At 44.8% G+C, this 18,114-nt stretch overlaps 1 protein-coding gene across 3 annotated transcripts; it reads right to left on the reverse strand.

Moving 5' to 3' along the window:
* Window positions 1–1,000: 1,000 nt before the first annotated feature.
* On the reverse strand, window positions 1,001–15,381 carry PLEKHB2 (pleckstrin homology domain containing B2). Of its 3 annotated transcripts, none has more exons than XM_027897952.1 (8): window positions 15,297–15,381; window positions 12,240–12,287; window positions 11,470–11,622; window positions 11,108–11,210; window positions 10,168–10,207; window positions 7,926–8,015; window positions 6,709–6,823; window positions 1,001–5,073 (listed from the first exon to the last, which is right to left on the reverse strand). In XM_027897952.1, the coding sequence occupies exons 2-8, from the start codon at window positions 12,274–12,276 to the stop codon at window positions 4,937–4,939; spliced, it is 675 nt and encodes a 224-aa protein (XP_027753753.1). In that variant the 5' UTR covers window positions 12,277–12,287; window positions 15,297–15,381; the 3' UTR covers window positions 1,001–4,936. The 3 variants fall into 3 exon arrangements, with proteins under 3 accessions (XP_027753753.1, XP_027753755.1, XP_027753754.1); XM_027897954.1 differs by lacking the exon at window positions 15,297–15,381 and adding an exon at window positions 15,177–15,197; XM_027897953.1 differs by lacking the exon at window positions 15,297–15,381 and adding an exon at window positions 12,395–13,008.
* Window positions 15,382–18,114: the final 2,733 nt, after the last annotated feature.

The following is an 18,114-nucleotide window of genomic DNA, read 5'->3' on the forward strand; positions in this document are numbered from 1 at the left end:
CACAGCAAATCTAGTTCTCTAACCTGTTCTGGTGCAGAATTTCAGTAAAGGTGGGCTCTGGTAAGCAGGGTGAAGTGTCCATGCTGCACTGCTGAGCCTCGTAAATCCACCATACGGAACTGATGACTGGCAAAATAAGCACAGTCAACACAGCATGCTGGGGAGAAAAGCAGTGCATACTCCTACATTAGCTGATGGGTTGAAATAGTAGTTTTGTTTTCATTCCTCCCCCAGTTTAGTGGCTAAAAACCCCACCACTCCTCAACTGTAAAAACAAAATGTGCATAAAGCAGGGATAATGGTTTACAAAATGTACTCTGGTCCTTCTGAAAAATAGTTTAATTCTCTGCAAACATACAAGATTTTTTGCCTTTAGGAGGTGGAACTAGTTGTGGTCATTTACTGTCTTTTTCAAAGCAAACTTATTGATTGTACCCAGCTGCTCTGAAGCAATTCATAAACAGGAAATACTAACACAGCAACCAGTTGCATTTTGCCCAGAGCAACATCTGTGCTCCAAGAGCTTAGAGTAATACAAAACAGTACAAATCTGCTGATAACACAGTGTCAAATGGTAAATCTGGATCAGTGTTGCATATATCCAAGATTAAGCATTTCTGAGTCAAAGCCTTCAACTCCATTAAAAAAGAAATAGGCCTTAATACTAATCTTGGTATAGTGGTGTTAGTGCAGAGTTACTTTGCTGATTTCACAGATGTTACATCATGTTTAATAAATGGTAACTGAGATGACCGAGATACATCAGCCTGAGATCTAACTCCAACAGACACAGCTGTCTTAGCTCATTTTTCTACCAAGTCAAGTCACCCTTGTAATTGGTTAGGAAAGACTGGAGGGGCACGGAATTTATCATGGCACTGTTTCCTTGCCAAGGAGACCTCCTGTAAGCTGACTGCAGGTTTGAAAAACATACCTGCCTAGTCTATCCAAATGAGAAAGGTACGATAAAGGCTAGTAAACATTTCAAGACAAAACAATAACACTTAAATATGAATTTTATTTCTAAGGTTATTTTGCTATAAATTAATAATGAGAATGAGGACATATAGTAAAAGCAGCAGTAAAGATAGAGAGTGCACAAGAACATAAAGGATCTGGGGGGAAACATTTGCATGCTGCCCTCCATGACTAACACATATCTCAGTCTTATGTTGAGGAGGAAAAGCCACAAACACATCTGAGGAACAGGGGTGTGAATTTTCTCCTCTACTCAATTTGCTTAGCTGGTTCCATCATCTACTGAATCTTCACTGAAGAACAAACAAAACAAGCCGGTGTTGGATGACATTCAGGGCAGTTCCATCTAGACAGTTTGGAATGTGCTTCGGCACCGGGAAAGATGTGTCTTTGCTGGAAGTCAGTGCAGTTGCTGTCTACAGAAATGCTTCCCATTTCTCCCTCCTCTATAGTTCATCAGCCTTTACCCACTCACTAGAAGAGGCTGGCTCTGTAGCCCCCCAAGTTCATGTAAAAGAAGCCAACAGCTATGTTTTCACACGTAACTCAGAACCCCTCTTGGGAAGCCTGGCTCTGTCCAGCTGTCCAGAACTGAAACCCCAAAAGGAATAAGTCACAGATGACTTGTGACCTCTGTAAGCACTGACACTGAACCCTGAACAGACTGTCACTGCTATACAACAGATTTATCCTTACCCAGTAGTGCACACTGCACAAAAGCAGTGGCACTGTAGTACCTGTGGACCTCCCATAGCTTTGGGGGGGTCAAGTATTGGGACCAGGTAGGAAAGGCTGTGCTTGGATACTACGCAGGTATAACTGGAATTACAGTCATGAATAGCACCATTCAGAAACACACAATATCATTTCAATCTGCTTTGAAAATGATCCTGCCCTGTCTGCTGCCTCTTCCCATCACTATGGTACCACCTGTCTGCAGAACCTGGCATGGCAGTGCCTTCAAGTCCCAAATCCCCTCTGGCCCTGCTCCTTCAGCTCACATCACCATCCACACCAGCTGCAGATACATGAAGTACTGGGCTGGGCCAAGAAAGGCAACGGAGTCACGACTTTGTATCCAGCCAGACATCATTCCAGATCTGACCAAACCTCCACTCTGTTCCTGAGCAACAGGAGACACTGCCATGTCTTCAGGAAGCAAGTCTGAGCTTCAGCAACCACTGACCAGGTGGCAATCCCTATGCCGTGGCTGCGTGCACCAGGACTTTGCCACTTCTGTTTCTGCAGGGAGATCAGAAAGGCTAAAAGCACCAGCATTTAGACAGCTGTGATCTTAAGTTCATGCTCTAGCACAGTTTTGTACCTTTGCTTTCTGGCTTCTAAATGCCTATGCTACCAAGATGGCAAAGTAGCTCATGATTTTTGTATAAAAGCAGCCTTTTGTTTCTAAGATGGAACAAGATTCTTTGGCTTCAATTTGTAATGTGTTTTGTCCATTGAGAAGGGTAAGGTTATTTTTTTAATGGAAAATTACTTCAATTTGAATTTTTGAAAAGATAATTTCCTGCTTTGAATTCAACCCAGGAGTGTTTTGCAGTCATCAGTCTTTGTTTTGTATACTTTAATTGAAGAAACTGGGGACCTAGACAGTTATCTCCTGAAAGCACAAGAGACATGTTCCCCTGCTGTGATCATCAGCTCTTGAGGAAAAGAAACACCAAAACCCCCAGCTGATTCACTTTGTGTTACCCCTTCCCAATCATCATGAAATTAAAAAAAAAAAATCACATGATGTTCAATTGTGTTATTCTGCCCCACTCCTTACAAGTTAAGAACCACAGAGGGGGAAGAGGAGATAAAGACATTCTTGCAAAAATCGTTACATCATGAAGCGCAAACCAAACAGCAGCACAGACTTGTAATCATCTTCAAGGTTATCTCAAGGATTAAAAAAGGTAATGTTTGTTTACTTACATTCCAGTCACCATCCCTTTCTGAACTCAAGGGTACCAGGCCTCTAAGAGACCTTCACTACTGTACCCCAATTTCTTTTGGTTTAGACTAGCAATAAGAAACTTCCACTTTCGTCCTCTTTTGCACCTCCAACAAGCCCTCTCAGTACATCCCACTGGCAGAACATGTGCAGCTGTGCTGAACTGTGAAAGGACGTGCGTGCACATTGGTGTACAGCTCCAGAAAGTCTCCTGAAAGCAGTTTCTGTTCCCTGCATTAGGCCCACTCTTAATGCAGCCAAGACTACATCTGTCTGTTTACTTCCAATGATTCCAAGTGGTTGAGTTGGTCCTAAGAGTCACAAAAGCTTAGTGCTTCCCTTGGCTGCTACCCAAACCCTCGTCCAACCCTCTGTTGCTTAAATAGGTAGGATGGAGCTCAGAGAGCTTTAGGATGAAATGGAAAAGGCTGGGACTTGATCTAAATTTATATGGGTGCAAGTTCTCATCTGTTTTCATCTTTCCTGACATACCTGAAACCCCATGAACCATAAGGAAATTAATCTACTTCTGAATGAAAGCGTAAGAAAGACTTAACATTAAAACAATATGAATACAGAAAGCTAAACGTGGAAGTATAAAAATAAGTCCTCTTGCTCTAAGAACTCAACTTAGGCACCCTGCCTCTTTCACCTGAATAAGAAAGCAAGTGCATTTCTTCAGAGCTTTCTTTCCCCTGCCAAGCACAGCTCAGCATGGATTATAACAGGATGGGTAACAGGCCACGTAACACACAAACCAGCTGCACTCCAGCTGACAGTCATAGCACAGCAGCCTGCAGGGGCACACTCTGTGAGGGAATCAGGCATACAAACAAAGCCAGCCAGGTTCTTGGAGTGTTTTCCACAACAAGTCATGAAGGGGAGAGGAGACCTGCTGAATGAGAGGGGGAAGTGTGCATAGAACAAATCCAGGCTCAGCTGTGCTCCAAACTAGTTGCCAATAAGGAGCCTGGTTAAGGAAACCCTGGCGGCTGCCAGGCAGACACCTCATCCTAGCCCTGGCAAGGCAGCTGATACCAAAGTGCCTGTGTGCAAGGACTACTTGTGCTGCTTGTCTCTGCCCTCCTGACCGTTCCTGCCTGCAGAGGGGCTGGTAGGCCCAACTGGGCAAGAGTTGTCCATGTTAGTTCTCCTCCTGCAGACTCTGCAGAGTGGCAGCAGTGAGGAGCAGAGACACTGGACAGCGGCCTCTTCCTCAGCAATGCAGCTGGTGTGGTGTCTGAGGCGACTGCTCTACAGACAAGGAAGACCACGTGCAAAGTAAAGATCTGTTACTTCCATCTGACCAGAGAAGAGTGGTTCAGGATAAAGAGGGAAGTGGAACAACAAACGTTGGTCTTCCTGGCCACCGGTCTTTCACATTTCTGGGAGAATAAAAGAACCGAGGAGTGCTGCCACCTCTTAGTGGTTTGCTTATGTGTTCTCAAAGACAACCTCACCTGGATGGCGTGAGAGGCAGGTACAGGACTCCACCTAAGAAAACACACTACCAACTGCAGGCAAGTCTGAAAACAAAACATCCTCAAGCACGGCAGACTACCTAATGCCAGGGAGTTTCTGCTGAGCTGTATGTTTGTCCAGGGAATGTTTAGAAGCCAGTAGTATGTATATACTAATGCAGGGCTCCTGTAAACCTCTTATTTGGACCGGATCTTAGACCACCCAAAAAATCCATTTTTTTCTATGGTGTTTACAATAACAGTCTGTTCATAAAGCAGGTGACTGCTACCATGTGACATTGGTGCTCCTATTGATCCTTATAACTCCAACTATCAGAATTCAAGAGCAGCACATGCCATCTCCAACCACTTAACTAAACGGTGCCTTTAAACTCTCATTAAGACAGTTAAGAATCAGTTATTAAGATGTCACTACTGAAAAGTAACTATTGCATTTCTTAAAGTTTAACAGTAAACAACATTGCCAATATATTATTGCACACAATAAAGGTTTTTGGAACTACAGAGATAAGGAATGGGTAATTTAGAAGACCCAGAACAACGATCCCAGAGCCATTCCAGTTGCTGCTCCAGCAAGCATTCCCAGAGCAAGATCTCCATCAGTGTCACGGTAACGCTCTCGAATGATGACGTGGTTTGCAGGGGGCTGGCCATAAGGTCCTAGGAAATAAGAGATTGTTAGGAGGAGGGCAAAAGAAATGGGTATTTAAATGCCATGCATTACAATTCACCCTCTTTCTTCAACTGAACACTATGGTGATGACGCTACAGAGGTAGAATCCATTCCTGCTTTGGATTTGGCCCTCACGTTAATTAAATAAGTCCAGGGGCCTAGCAACACTTCTAGCCTTCTAAGAGTTTAGTATCTGTGAGGAAAACTCATCCCAAATGGAAACCTGAACATTGTTCTGAAAAGAACTTATGAATTACTTCTATCATCCTATCAAGCACTTTGTGGATTTAATGAAAAAAATGGGTTTAAAAAGAAATTCAGCCTTGAAGTTTAAGCAAATAGTGTAGTGTCCCCCCCAAAAAAAAAAAAAAAAGAAAAGAAATCTTTGGCAGCTCTTAAGCCAGCAGTTTGTCAGAAGCTGTGTATCAGTTATTTACTCTGCACTTACTGCTACTGCTTCAATTCAGCCTTTACATCCTGGACTGATCTGTGGTGTGGTGACAGCTGCTACATTTCTTTTTGGACCAGTAGTAAGGAATTATCTAAGTCTCAAGAAACCACCAGCTGACCATTGCTTTCCCTTCCAGACATTTAAAGAATATTAAACATTCTTGAAAAGCCCACAATGTTTTTTTGTAACAAATTGTGAAGAAATCCAACCAATACAACTGGAAAAGGTTTTCACTGACTCTCAACGATGCATGACTAGGAACCTCATGGGAGGGATTATGTCACTTCAGAGAATGAACAACAGAGCCCAAAGTACAGGGGTGAACCTGTACCCTGATGCACCTCCCTTGTAATAAGAAATGGAAAAGGCAAGTGAAATAACCTGACAAATGTCAAATGGAAAACAGAACCTCGCTCAAAACTGGAAAAATGTCTCAATAAATATTCTTGTTTGCAGAGCTAGATCATAAGCAATTAGCAAGTTAAATCTTCTCATTTACATTACCATGCTATTCTAAAGCCCCAGTTCTGTAGGAACGGGGCTCTCTGTGCGAAACTAACCCTAAAATAAGGCAACTACAATTAAAAGCACACCTTACAATTTTTCCTCCTTCTGTAACTGGGGTTAAAAGCTATATCAAAACCTGAACAGAGTAACAGAAGGCTTCACAAGGCTGAAATGCTGCCTTATAGTAATCCCAGCATGTGGGGAAGGAACCAGCTACAGCCTTGCTTTGGGAGTGGATTTACCTTTGAAACTTGCATTTAAATAATGAAGTTAGCTATAAGCGCAACAAATGAGTGAAAAGCTCCATCAGTGGAGTACTGAATCATAGAATCACATCTTGTTCTGGCTCTTGTACCTTTCCTTAGAAAACATGCTGTAGTTAGAGAGTTCTGTGTACTTCAGAGAGAGTTTATGAAGTAATTTAACTGTGCTTGGATCATATAGGGAAGGTTAAATCCCGTAATACCAAATTTGACTGCACTTCGTTTGTTGTGAAAGGGTGAGAGAACTTGGTTCCAGTTACAAGTTCAGGTTTCTTTCTTTGTACCCCTCTGTTGTGCAGGAGTGGTGGCTGGTGAAGGACGTGATTAATAGAGTTAAAGGCAGAAAGACTGACTCGGATGGGTTCTCTGGAAAGGTGAAGGATGTGGCTGACACTGATTACCTTGGTATGGGTACTGATAGGGAACAGCATAGGCTTGTCCATTGGAGGTGTAGAAGATCTGAGGCCCCACAGGGGGATATGCACCGTTGTACTGATCGTAGCCATAGCCATAAACCTGGGGAGATCAAACATGGCCATTACACAAGTGTTCTTTGCTATGTAGTCAGTTAAGCACATTGTTCACTTTGCTTTCCTTTCTAATGTATTTAGAGTTTCACTAAAATATCCAGTCTGTATGATATAGCCTGTCTGCTCCCTGGAAAGGATTCAGAACTGCTGCTTGAAAAAATAAGTGCTCCTAAGCAGCATTCACTCTCCACTTTTCCTGGATAGGGAATGGCAGAGGCAGGGCCTGAATCATCAGGCAGAGCCACAGCAGCCTTACCAGTTTCTCCTCTCTGCCCTCATGCCAACAACGGCTCTGGAAAGCTTGGAAGTGCCAGGAAGGCAGAAGCTGATCCCAAAAGTAAATGTCAGGTGTAGGACAAATACTCTGTGGCCGTATGTTTTGGAAGCAATTTTGTTCTCCAGAAGGGGAGGCCCACAGAGGAGGCTTCCAGTATCAGGTCAGTTCTTAACAACTAAAGCAAGGGGCTGGAGCAGAGCAGCTGTGTGCAAAAAGCAATACTGCTCCAGACTGTCCCTTCACATATTACTGCACATCAGTCAGAACATCCAGAAATCCCCAATGTATATTGATTCTGCCCCAGGGCTGCTCCTTCACTGCAAAAGAACTGTGTATCCAGGAACTGGAGTTATTTTGTTGCTATGACAGCTTGGATACAACAAAATCCTTATGTGTTAAAAGTGACAGCTCCAGTCATTAAATCCTATTTTTAAAACTCCTGATCTGATATCCTTTCAGTGCTTACACAATGTGGAAGTGTAGTCACACCTCCTTTATGTTAGAGGCTGCATGGCTAATATCTTTCAAGATTAGCCAAATAAATTCTGCCCTGTCTCCAAGAAGCTTTATTTTCCAAGTTCACTGAGCAGCCATCGCTTTATACACCTCCCAAACAAATCTGCCTCATCCCTTTCAGAGGAAATCCATCTCAAATAAGAGTGACAATAGATGGTTGTTAGTGCCTTACTCTCTGCTGCTGTACAAGCCTTAAAGCTGGATATGACAATACTTGGTGTGTACAGTCTGAGTGCTGGAAGGAGGCTGCTTCTGCTGCCTCACTCACTCAAGTGTTCCTGACTGCAGCTCTTACCTCAGGTGATGGTGTGGCATAAGCTGTGTAGGGAGGAGGGGCCGAGGAGATGGCTGTCTCATCATACATCACATCAGATCCCACGTAGCCCTAAACACCAGGGAAAGACAGCAGTTATCCCCTTTTCCTACAGACTGCCAGCTGCAGTAGTGCAAGGATCAATCTTAATGGCCCCAAAGAAGAAGTAACCTTTAGCCATGCCGCATGCTAAGAAAGCAGTGAGCACCTTAAAGAGGCTGCAAAAAGAAAGTACTTGGAGAGCAGACCTGGGAGAATACAAAAGCCATAGAATTTCTCCCTCTGTGTGCATGCACACAAGCATACATGTACATGCAAGCACACTGGTTCCTTCCATCATTTCATAACCCCAGATCTAGAAACTGCCCCTTGTTCATCCTCTATTTTCATATAAATAAGTCTTCACAACTAAGCTGACTGCTTCCTGGCACCCTAGAGTGGTATCACCAAGTTCTGCAAGAGCAGATAAAACAAAAAATGCAGTAGCCAAAAGTGGCACCTGAGGCAAAGGTGTTAACTTACTTGAATCCATCTAGAGGGAGCTCTCAAAGATAATTAAGGTTCTTACACTACCCTTAGTATTCTTGCCCCTAATATCTGAAATCTACAGTGATGCTCTTAGTGCCCTTTCTCAAGACAGAATGCAGCTTCCTTTTTTAATTCATGAATGCTTCAATAGCTCAATAGCCAGTGTTTTATTGTCTCCTGGAGTAAAGGCATTTGAGAGCATACTATGATTATATCTCAGGTCAAACTTATGGTGGACATTCTAAGGATTGCTTGAAACACGTGTTAAAATACTCTTTGAAGTGGTGTTTCCATCACCTGAGGAATCATCTCACACCTTATCAGTAAAGGTGTCCTGCCACAGGCAGCTCTGTACAGGCAAATGCCCAAGCCTGCAAACATCTGTAAGTGACACAGCTCTTGAAGCTATGGTCACCCTGCTATTCCAGTTAAGTTAGGAGGCACTGCTGGATGCTTGGAATTTTTGAAAGCTGTGTCAGACACCCTACACATGGACTCAAACCCAGTTACCTGGTTAGTCCAAGTCCTTGTTGGAGACCTTTAACAGCTTTAGAAAGTGGTAATTTATGATAGTGCTCGTGCAGAGAGCTACCTGCCCTACTTTGAGCAGTAAGGGTCTGCCTTTGCACTGCCAAGTCCTGAGCCATCTGGCAGCTGTGTGAGAGGCAGGGAAACAGCAGCTCCTAACTCCTGAAGCCAGAAGTCACTGTCTCACACACAGGTGAGGTAAAGCCCCTAGAACTAGAGCAGACACTCCATGAGTGTTGTGTCCTCTGCGTGAGGACAAATCCTTCACTTCTCATCTAAGGCCACAGGCAGTGTAGCACGGCCGCAGTCAGAGGCAATTGTGTCCAGAGGAGTTTTGCCATGACAAGTGTTTGCTTTGGGTATCCACAAATCTGAGTAATATCATCTGACAGATGCCTCAGTACAGTGGCAATGTTAATGTGACCCATCAAAAACCGAGATAAGCTTCCACAAAAACCCAGCATTTCCCCTGAGACAGAAACACCTCAGGTTGGTTCAGTCTAGCCACTGCAGTATATTCTGGAAGGCAGTCTATTGGAAAAACAATAGTTTTTCCACAAGTGGATGGATGTGGTTGCCCAAAGACACAGTTCTCTAGAAGACTCATAGAAAGGAGTTCATGATTCCTGATCCCCTCCACAGCTAACATGCCAATGCAAAGTAATGTATCCTCCTCAGCACAGCTGCACTCCCCTCCAAGCACCTCTTGCTCCTCCCCTAGTCTCTGCCAAGAAGCATCCCAGGGTGTGATGGATGCACATTAACAAATAGCTGCTGTGCACTAAGCTTCCCTTAGCACTGCACCTACCTGGGAGGCAACAAACACTAGGAGTGCATTTTTACAGGTTGCAGAAGGCTTACTTGTTGCCCAAAGCCTCATGCCAACTTTTCTTACAGAACAGCTTCACAAACATTCACTTCCACCCAGAGAAATCATTCCCTTAAATCACTCCTTCCCACCCAGCATGTATGTGCCTGGACTTAGCTGCAAGGATGACACGTTCTTGTGATCCAGAGGATCATTCTGCTCCCCACCCACAAGCCTTACCATCATCCACATGACCCTAGCAGAAAAGGATGGAACATGATTTCAGAAGTAAACTGCTGGACCACACATTACACTGATATGCTGCTTCTCTACCATATAAAATCTAGGTAGGACACTCACAGTGTTTGTTCTGGCATCCTGGAGAGCAATTTTCCATGCCCTGCAAAAAAAAAAAACCCTGTTGGTCAGTGAACAGTGATAAAAATTAATGCCACCTTTTTCTTTTAGGCCTATGAAACAAACAAGGTTAGCAACCAGAGGTACTGCAGAGTTCAAGACACTGCATGTGTCAAAGCCTAACATACACTAAAATGAATGCACAGGTGTTACACCAGACTGAGAAATAATTCCTTGCTTTGCAGGGCTGAGAAAGAATGAGGAGGAAGAGGAGAAGGAACAGATGCAGTTTTGAAGGTCCTGACTGCAAGCACGAAAGATAGGAAATGTGCAGTCATGCTTAGGATAAGAATAGGAAGAGATGCACCAGGGATGTTGTATCCCCTGCCTGAACAGTTCCTCTGTGCTGACCAGAGTGTGGGTCTTGATGCTATTACTGCTGCTGAACAGGAGTCCATACCCCTCACACAGATCCTCCCGTGCCACAGCGCTGAAAGCAGGCTCAGTGCACCTCACAGACTTGGCAAACACTGGTGATAGAAGTTGTTGTCTAACTCCACACAGCCAAGCTCAGCTGAGAGTTCACAAAAAGGGAGCATTCTTCCTTTTGCTACTGATTGGGATGTCCTTGAGCTATGCAGGGTCATATACTACTTGAAGAGTGGCACAAGTCTTGCATTAATCATATAAATCAGATTCTTCTGCTCCTCCTCATTCTTCAGTGTTTTCAGTGACTTAACTTGCAATTAGTCTGCATGAGCTAGGCAACTTCTTACAGGAGAGCTGTGGGGTTTTTTGTCTTTGAAATTCTGCTTTTACTTGCTTGAAAACTTTCTTAAAACATGTTTCAAAGTTTGAAGGAAGGAAAACGATTAGGGAGAGGGAGATAAAGAGAGATAAAGGAGGGAGTGGCAGCAGAAACATTATTCTCTGGCAGACTTACAGGCAGTCATCTGCACTCTCTGCGCAGAGGTTGACTGTCTTCCCATCACGGCAAACAATCTGCAATAAACAGTCTCTCTGCTTCCCCTCTGGAGGCTGGAAATCTGAGTCAGAAAAAAGAGATGAGTTATGAAGTACCTATAACCAGAACTTCATGATCACATTTACCTGGGTGTCTGTAAAGGAATTTAGGAGTTGGTGGGGTTGGGGTCTTTTAGGGGTGTGGGGGAATTCAAGAGCAATGAAGTCCTGCACTTCTTGGGCATGTTTACTTCTGCAGTACTGCTGTAAATAGTGTGCTGGGCAGGCACTGAAGGTGTAAAGAACTTCTGGATACACAAATCCTGAAGGTTTCATTGTTACCTCGACATTCATTCCCCACTCTGAGGTTGATGCAGTGGATTCGCATGTGGATCTTATCTTCTAGATCATGGCGATTTTGGTCATCGTAGAATATCAAACGGCCGTCAGACCACAGATCAAACCAGTTCTTCTTCCAGCGACGTAAAATAGTACCTTAAAAATCAGATAGTCACTTTTGAGGGCACACATTGGGAAGTATTTGTCCTAGAGTTAATAAAAAATAAACCAAGAAATCCTTCATAGTTGTCACAGACATTCCAAGGTGCCAAGCAAAATCCTCTCCTACAACATCCCCACTTGGGAACGTTGTAGAATTGGGTTCCATATTTTACCTAGGATTCAAAGGAAAACTGGGTTTATTTTAAGTGCATAACCTGACTTTTGAATTCCAACTTGCTGCAGGAACAAGCAGAGGGCATGACTAATTGAAGACATTAAGTCAGGGTGTCAGGTAAAGTTTCCAAGCCTCCACTTATACAGCACTAATTACAGAGCAGCATCTGAAGCTGAATGCCAGTCAGACATCTCAGATATGGTATATCCTGTTTCCCACTTGTGTACCCAAAGGTCACATGGGAATGCTGTCATGACTCGTCATTTCGTGACGTGTCCCAGAAGTAGGAAAAAAAAAAAACAAGCCCAACCCACAAACAAAAAAGCCCCATAGAGCTGGAGCCCTTTTTTTAAGAAAACCTGGAAATTACTAAGCTATGATCTTTTTTGAAAAAGTCTCAGAGGGGAGAAAAGGAGGAGAAAGACCCATGACTTACTTTGCCGGAGCAGCCATCCGCTCTTCACAAATGCCATTGTTGCTTAGTCTAGTGGACAGAAGAGGAAGGTGAGGGGGAGAAAAGCAGTTTTCAGTATTTCACAATAATTCATTAGAAACAGTATCATCTGTTTTAGCTGCATGTACCCAGCCCACCCTGCAGAGAGACACGGTGGATCTCAGCTGGAGAGACTCAGCAAGGCACAATGAGTATCCGAGGGCTTTAGAAACGCTCAAGTGTTGCAATCAGTGGACTCTCAGAGACCACTGTAACTGGAAAACACACTTAAAACTACTGCTCTTAGAAAATGGGGAAGAGACAGACTGGAGTGACTGCTTCCTGACTCACCAGCAGTTCCTTTCATACGTGTACTTCCTGTATTCTGCAGTCTCAAGTTACTGAGCACCCTCACTTCTACCCTACCTCTCTTTTTCTGTACTTCCTCTTCTGTGTTTTTCATTCACTGGCTCACAGTCTAGCCAAAACAAAAGCTGGCACAGTTTTATCTTTAACAGGAAGGAGAAAGCTGGTTTTATGACTTGTATTTCTTTCAAATCATCTCTAGCTCCCTCCAAGAAGAATTAAAATAAGAATAAGTTAAGCCCATAAAGATTCTCATTTCTCCTAAGCATTCAAATGAAGCCTGAAATGGGATGGCAAGGACTCTATGTTAAATTCAAGTTATCACACGTGACATTAAGCACTCAGCCACTGCACTCTGGTTTATGCTGAAAAAAGAGATCAAGCATAGGATATATTGGAAAATGAGTTTTTATTTTATAGCCTAATGGCATTCTGATTATTGTTTTAAAATGGATTAATAAAAACTCAACTATCTGAGTGCAATTGAACTAGAAAAGCAAGAATAGAAGCATTTTAAGCCTCCCTTGAGAAGGCTGCTTTTTAGAAATTATTTGTGGGGCCTGTGAGCCAATATGAGAGACAGATACTGAAACCTGCCAGGTAACACTCTACTTGTAGCAGCACAAAGGGGGCGGGGGTGGAAGGAGGCATAGTAGATTGGATAGACAGGAGAGCTCCTCGCAGACAAGGACTGTGTTTAAAGCTGAGGAGGAAGGAGAAAAAGGAGAGTTTTGTAATATTCTAGCAAAATGTAAAGTTAGTAACCATCTGGTTATTTTCCAGCAGATGTATATATGCCAGGTATTGGGTATTGGGGCTCTGTCCTCTTTAGGGTACTGGGCAGCACTGTAGCACACAAGACTGCAGCATTCAGGATTTCACATTTAAGGAATGCCACATCCAGCATGAGCTGGGGTGTGATGGTGAGAACCACCTGCAGGTGAATTTTAGACACCAGGATAAACCTCTTACTCCTGGCTTTTGAACCAGCTCACTGGGAAAGCAAACATTTAGTTGACAGCCCACCAACATCCTGTCCTGCTTTAATCGTGGTCACCCAGTCCTGGTCTGGGGTCTAAGCAGGCTCTTGTTATTGTACAGAGAATGAGCTTCAGAAACAGAGGGCAATTTATCTTCCAAGGTAATAATATGGTACAAAGGACCCGAGTTTCCTCTCCCACCACCCCAGTACATGATTACAGAGTCTCACAAAGTCTCACTCTGAGAATGTCTCAGAGATATCTCGGGCTACAACAACAAATGAGGCTTCAGCAGCTGTACAGCACCTTGAATGTAACCTTAGATGCAACAACTACCTTCTCCCAACACAGAATTTAGGTGCCCAAAACTTCAGCTCTGGATAGTGAGCAAGGAATCACACAGAACAATCTGTCAGCACTTAAAGTAGGAGGTGCAAAAACAATTAGGTATTCTTCTCTGGTCCTTTTTCAGCACAAAGGCTCACTTGAAGTCTTATACAGTATTCACAGTCCACCCACATGATGTTTAAAAGTGTATTTGCAGAGCTGGAAGTTACCCTGACAGGATCAGATGCATCTGAGTAGTATATGCTTGTTAAACTAGCTCAGTGCCACCAAAATGAAAAATGGGATTTAACTGAAGATAGATCAATTTATCACAAAACTCAATAAAAGTGCCTTCCTTGGTGACTGAAATCTAAAAGTGGTAGTGCTCTAAACTGAACTCAAGTTAAGAGTAAATGCAGCAAAGGGTAGGACTATTCCTTCCTGCTCCCTGGAACAGCAATTTTCTGCACAGAATATAATGTAGAATATCCAAGTCTTTTCCAGTCTCCTTCTTGTTCTCAAACCCAGTTGGCTGGTAGGAAAAACAAACTTGAAAACGAATTGTTTCTACCTGCAGCTTGTAATCACTAGAGCACTTCTGATTAATACAGTTGAATTAAGAGTGGACCCGATCCTGCAACCCGTGGAGATGGAAAGGGTTTAGCCAGAGACCCGGCCTTGGAGCTGAGTCCTGGGGACCAGCGGTGCCCACGGACACCTCACCGAGACTTTATTCCCAAACTTCAGGTAGAGCTGACGAAGCTCAGAGGAGTGTTCAAATGTAACCCGCCTCCTCCCCCTTTAAACTGAGCAAGTTTTCTATTTTTGGAGCTCCCTGGCTGTGCACCAGCTGCGCGCAGGCCCTTTCCCCGGGAGCTGTCTGTGCTTTCCGAGCCGGTGCCCGGCACTCCCGGGGCTGCGGCTCGGCTCCAGCCCCGCCCGGGGGTCAGCGGGGCAGTGCCCGATCCCCCTGTCCCGTCCCACCGGGCACAGCACCACCCACAGCCCCCCGGGGCCCGGGCCCGCCGGGGCGGCGGCCGCTTCTCCGCGGCTCTGCCCGGCCGGGGCACAGCGGCGGCTCCGCTCCGTCCGAGCCGGGCAGCGCTGGGCCGGGCCGGGCCGGGATGGGATGGGATGGGATGGGATGGGCCGGGATGGGCCGGGCCGGGCCGGGCCGCGCTGCCCCCAGAGCCGCGCCTCGCCCTCCCCGCTCCCGACACCGAGCCCCGGCCGCGCTCCCCCTTCCGGCCCGGCCAGCCCCGCTGACCTTCGCGGGGCCCGCGCCGGGCTGAGCCCCCAGAGCCCCCGGGCCGTGCCCGGGCGGTGCCGCCCCCACCCCGTGCCCCCGGGCGGTGCCGATCCCCGCCGCCCCCCGTGCCCCCCGTACCTGCCGCCGCCGCCGGCCCCGCTCCGCCCCGGGCAGCGCCGGCCCCTCCTGACGTCAGTCGGCCCGCACCGCCCCAGCCGGGCCGTTTCGGCCCCGCTCCCCAGCCCCGAGCACGGACCCCGGCGGGGAACGGGCCCGGCCCCGCGCCGATACAGTGGGAAGGGCCGGGAGTGGCGCGGATCCAGCGGGAGAGGCCGGGAATAGCTCGGATCCAGCGGGGAAGGCGTGGGGCGGGCGGTGACCCAGTTCCCGCTAATGCCTTTCTCCGCCACGACACTCGGTTTCCCGGCGGTTTAAATGCGTGTCCTCCTGGCCGGGTCACAGCCGGCTCAGTGTCGGCCTCACCGCACTGAGGCACTCAGGCCTTTCCTTCTCCTTGACGTTCCCTGATCTCACGCCATGGCACCACAACAGAGAGTGGCAGCCGCTTTGTTGGAGCTGTCACGCAGGTGTGGGAGGCCAGGAAGCCCGCGGGTCCGTGACCTCTTACATAAGACAGCCACAGACCGCGGCTGGGCGATGCTTGGCAGCTCCACTCTATTCGGGTCAGTGCTGCCCGCACGCTGCTCAGCCTGCGCTAATGGGGAGTGCACTGTGCCGTTCGTTAGCCACCCTCACAATTCAAGCTGTGTTTCCATTTCTCACCCCAAATATATGAGATAGTTGCTGTCTAAAATGAGACAAACTTCTTATGGAGATGTAATACTTCCCCTGGGTAATGGAACTTCCTATTAGAACCTTCTCCAGCCTCATCCCAGTAATATAGCAGGGAATACTACTCCTATAATCACAGTAAGGAAAAACAAAAAAGAATCATTAATTTGTTTGCTTCAACCAATCTCTGTTTTAAGACTGGATAATACAGAAATAACGTTCATCATAGTTACAATTTCACTTAATCTGTCAACAAGCTCTTCTGCTTCCTCCTACCCATCTACTATCTCTTCTTGAGCACAACAGCAGTTTTATCTAGAAATTACATAGAAAGCCTGTGACCCTGTACTTCAAGGCTGTAGTGTAGCCTTTGCTTTGATGTGTTTTTGAAGGACCATAAAAGCAGTGAAGGCAGAACAGGAGGGGTAAAGAGAGATCACCTATCTTTGAACAGAACTGCAGGTTTCAGAAACCACCAGTAAATGAGATTTGTGTAGGTCAAATTCTTTTTATGTAGGAGTCCTTTATTTGAGGCTAGAACTGTCACCTTTCATTGCTGAAAAAGTATTTTCAGGAATCTGGAGGTATTGGGTTGGAGGTGGAAGGCAAGACTACCTTTACATGGGGCAGGGAGCAGTTTTCTTCTGGAGCGAAAAATACTCTCTTGAGGATTTGCGAATCTCAGCAGATCCTCTTCTCGGTAAGCAGTCACTGGGGACAGCTGCCTTTTGGCATGTCTTCAAAGCATTGTCTGTCTGGGTTCATACAAAACTTTAGTACTCAGATTCAGTTTGAAACTATTTTAAAACTCATCAAGAAACTGTCATGGTGTTTCCTGAATAAATTCCCTCTCTGAGCACAGAGCATGAAGATTTTGTTTAGTAGCTGTTTGGGACCACATCCTATACTATTCCAACCCTGGATACCTGGTTAGGGTTGTGAGCCCAGCCTTGGGGCCATTGCCATGGAAGTTTCTGTGCCACACAGGTCCCATCATGTGCTGGAAAGCCATGCAAACATCTCATAGGGTTATCATCACAATAAATTCTGGGATCTTTTGAATTAAACATCTTGAGCTCTGCATTTGCTGAGAAAACTTTGACCAAGGAGTTTCTAATTAGCTGTGCTGCAGAGCTGAAGGCCTGAGTCTTAGCACCCTGAGCTAAAGAGCTAGAATATTTAGGTGAATACTCTTACAACTGGGGTTTTTTTTTTCAAGCTGTTTATCAGTGAAATGTGGAAGTGAAGGCTTTTGTTCAAATTTTAGCCTATTCATAACTGTACCTTCAGTCTGGTGACTTCCAAAGCATGGTGTAAGATTCATCCCTTACTAATAACTAAAAAAAATGTTTGGAATGTTTCAGAGTTACCAAGCCCCCCTTTTTAACCCCTTTTTTTAACTTTATAAGTTGTAGTTATAGCATTTAATTTCTAAATGCCTAAGAAATTGCTATTTGGAATAATGTATTTGGAAAAATTGAACGATATGAGGATTTCTAATTCTTTGTCATAATGCAGCTGATATAATGCATCTCTTCAATACATACTAAATTTTGACTGCCATCAACACAAGCATTTGAATTCTCACAGTCATTTGAGGGTCTTCCTAACTGAAACTTAAATTTCAAATTCCATACTTTGGTTCATAAAATATAATTAGACTCTAAACCAAGCAGAGTACATATTTGCATTAAGAATAAACAAATTATTTTAAACAAAACACATGCCAGCATTATTAAGTGCTGTAATTAATGCTGTCAATAATACAGATAATAAAATGTTCAACCAGGCTAAAAAAATCATATTAAGAATCTGCATTGCATGCAAGATAATGAAATGAAAAATAGTAAAATCAAGAAAATTGGACCAAGCAACCCTGCTTGCCACAGAAAAATCAGGAGAACTGCTACTGGAGAACACCTCCATAAGGAATTCAAAGAATGAGGACTCCAAATGTGGTTATTTATGTATTCATTAGTGTTTCAAAGCTTAAATATGAGAGTTATGGGCAACCTGAAAGTATTTAGGCATTAGGTGAGAATAGCAGAGCAGAAGATAGGTCCAAAAATAAACCAAGCTCGATTGAGTGTTTGGGAAAATAACCCAGGTTGCAATATTTGTTACATGGCCTATAAAGTTTCTCTGATGAGAGGGAGATGGAAAA

This window comes from Empidonax traillii, unplaced genomic scaffold (genome assembly GCF_003031625.1).
Source record: "Empidonax traillii isolate 1590-97213 ecotype Southwest subspecies unplaced genomic scaffold, ASM303162v1 scaffold570:size522666, whole genome shotgun sequence".
NCBI lineage: Eukaryota > Metazoa > Chordata > Aves > Passeriformes > Tyrannidae > Empidonax > Empidonax traillii.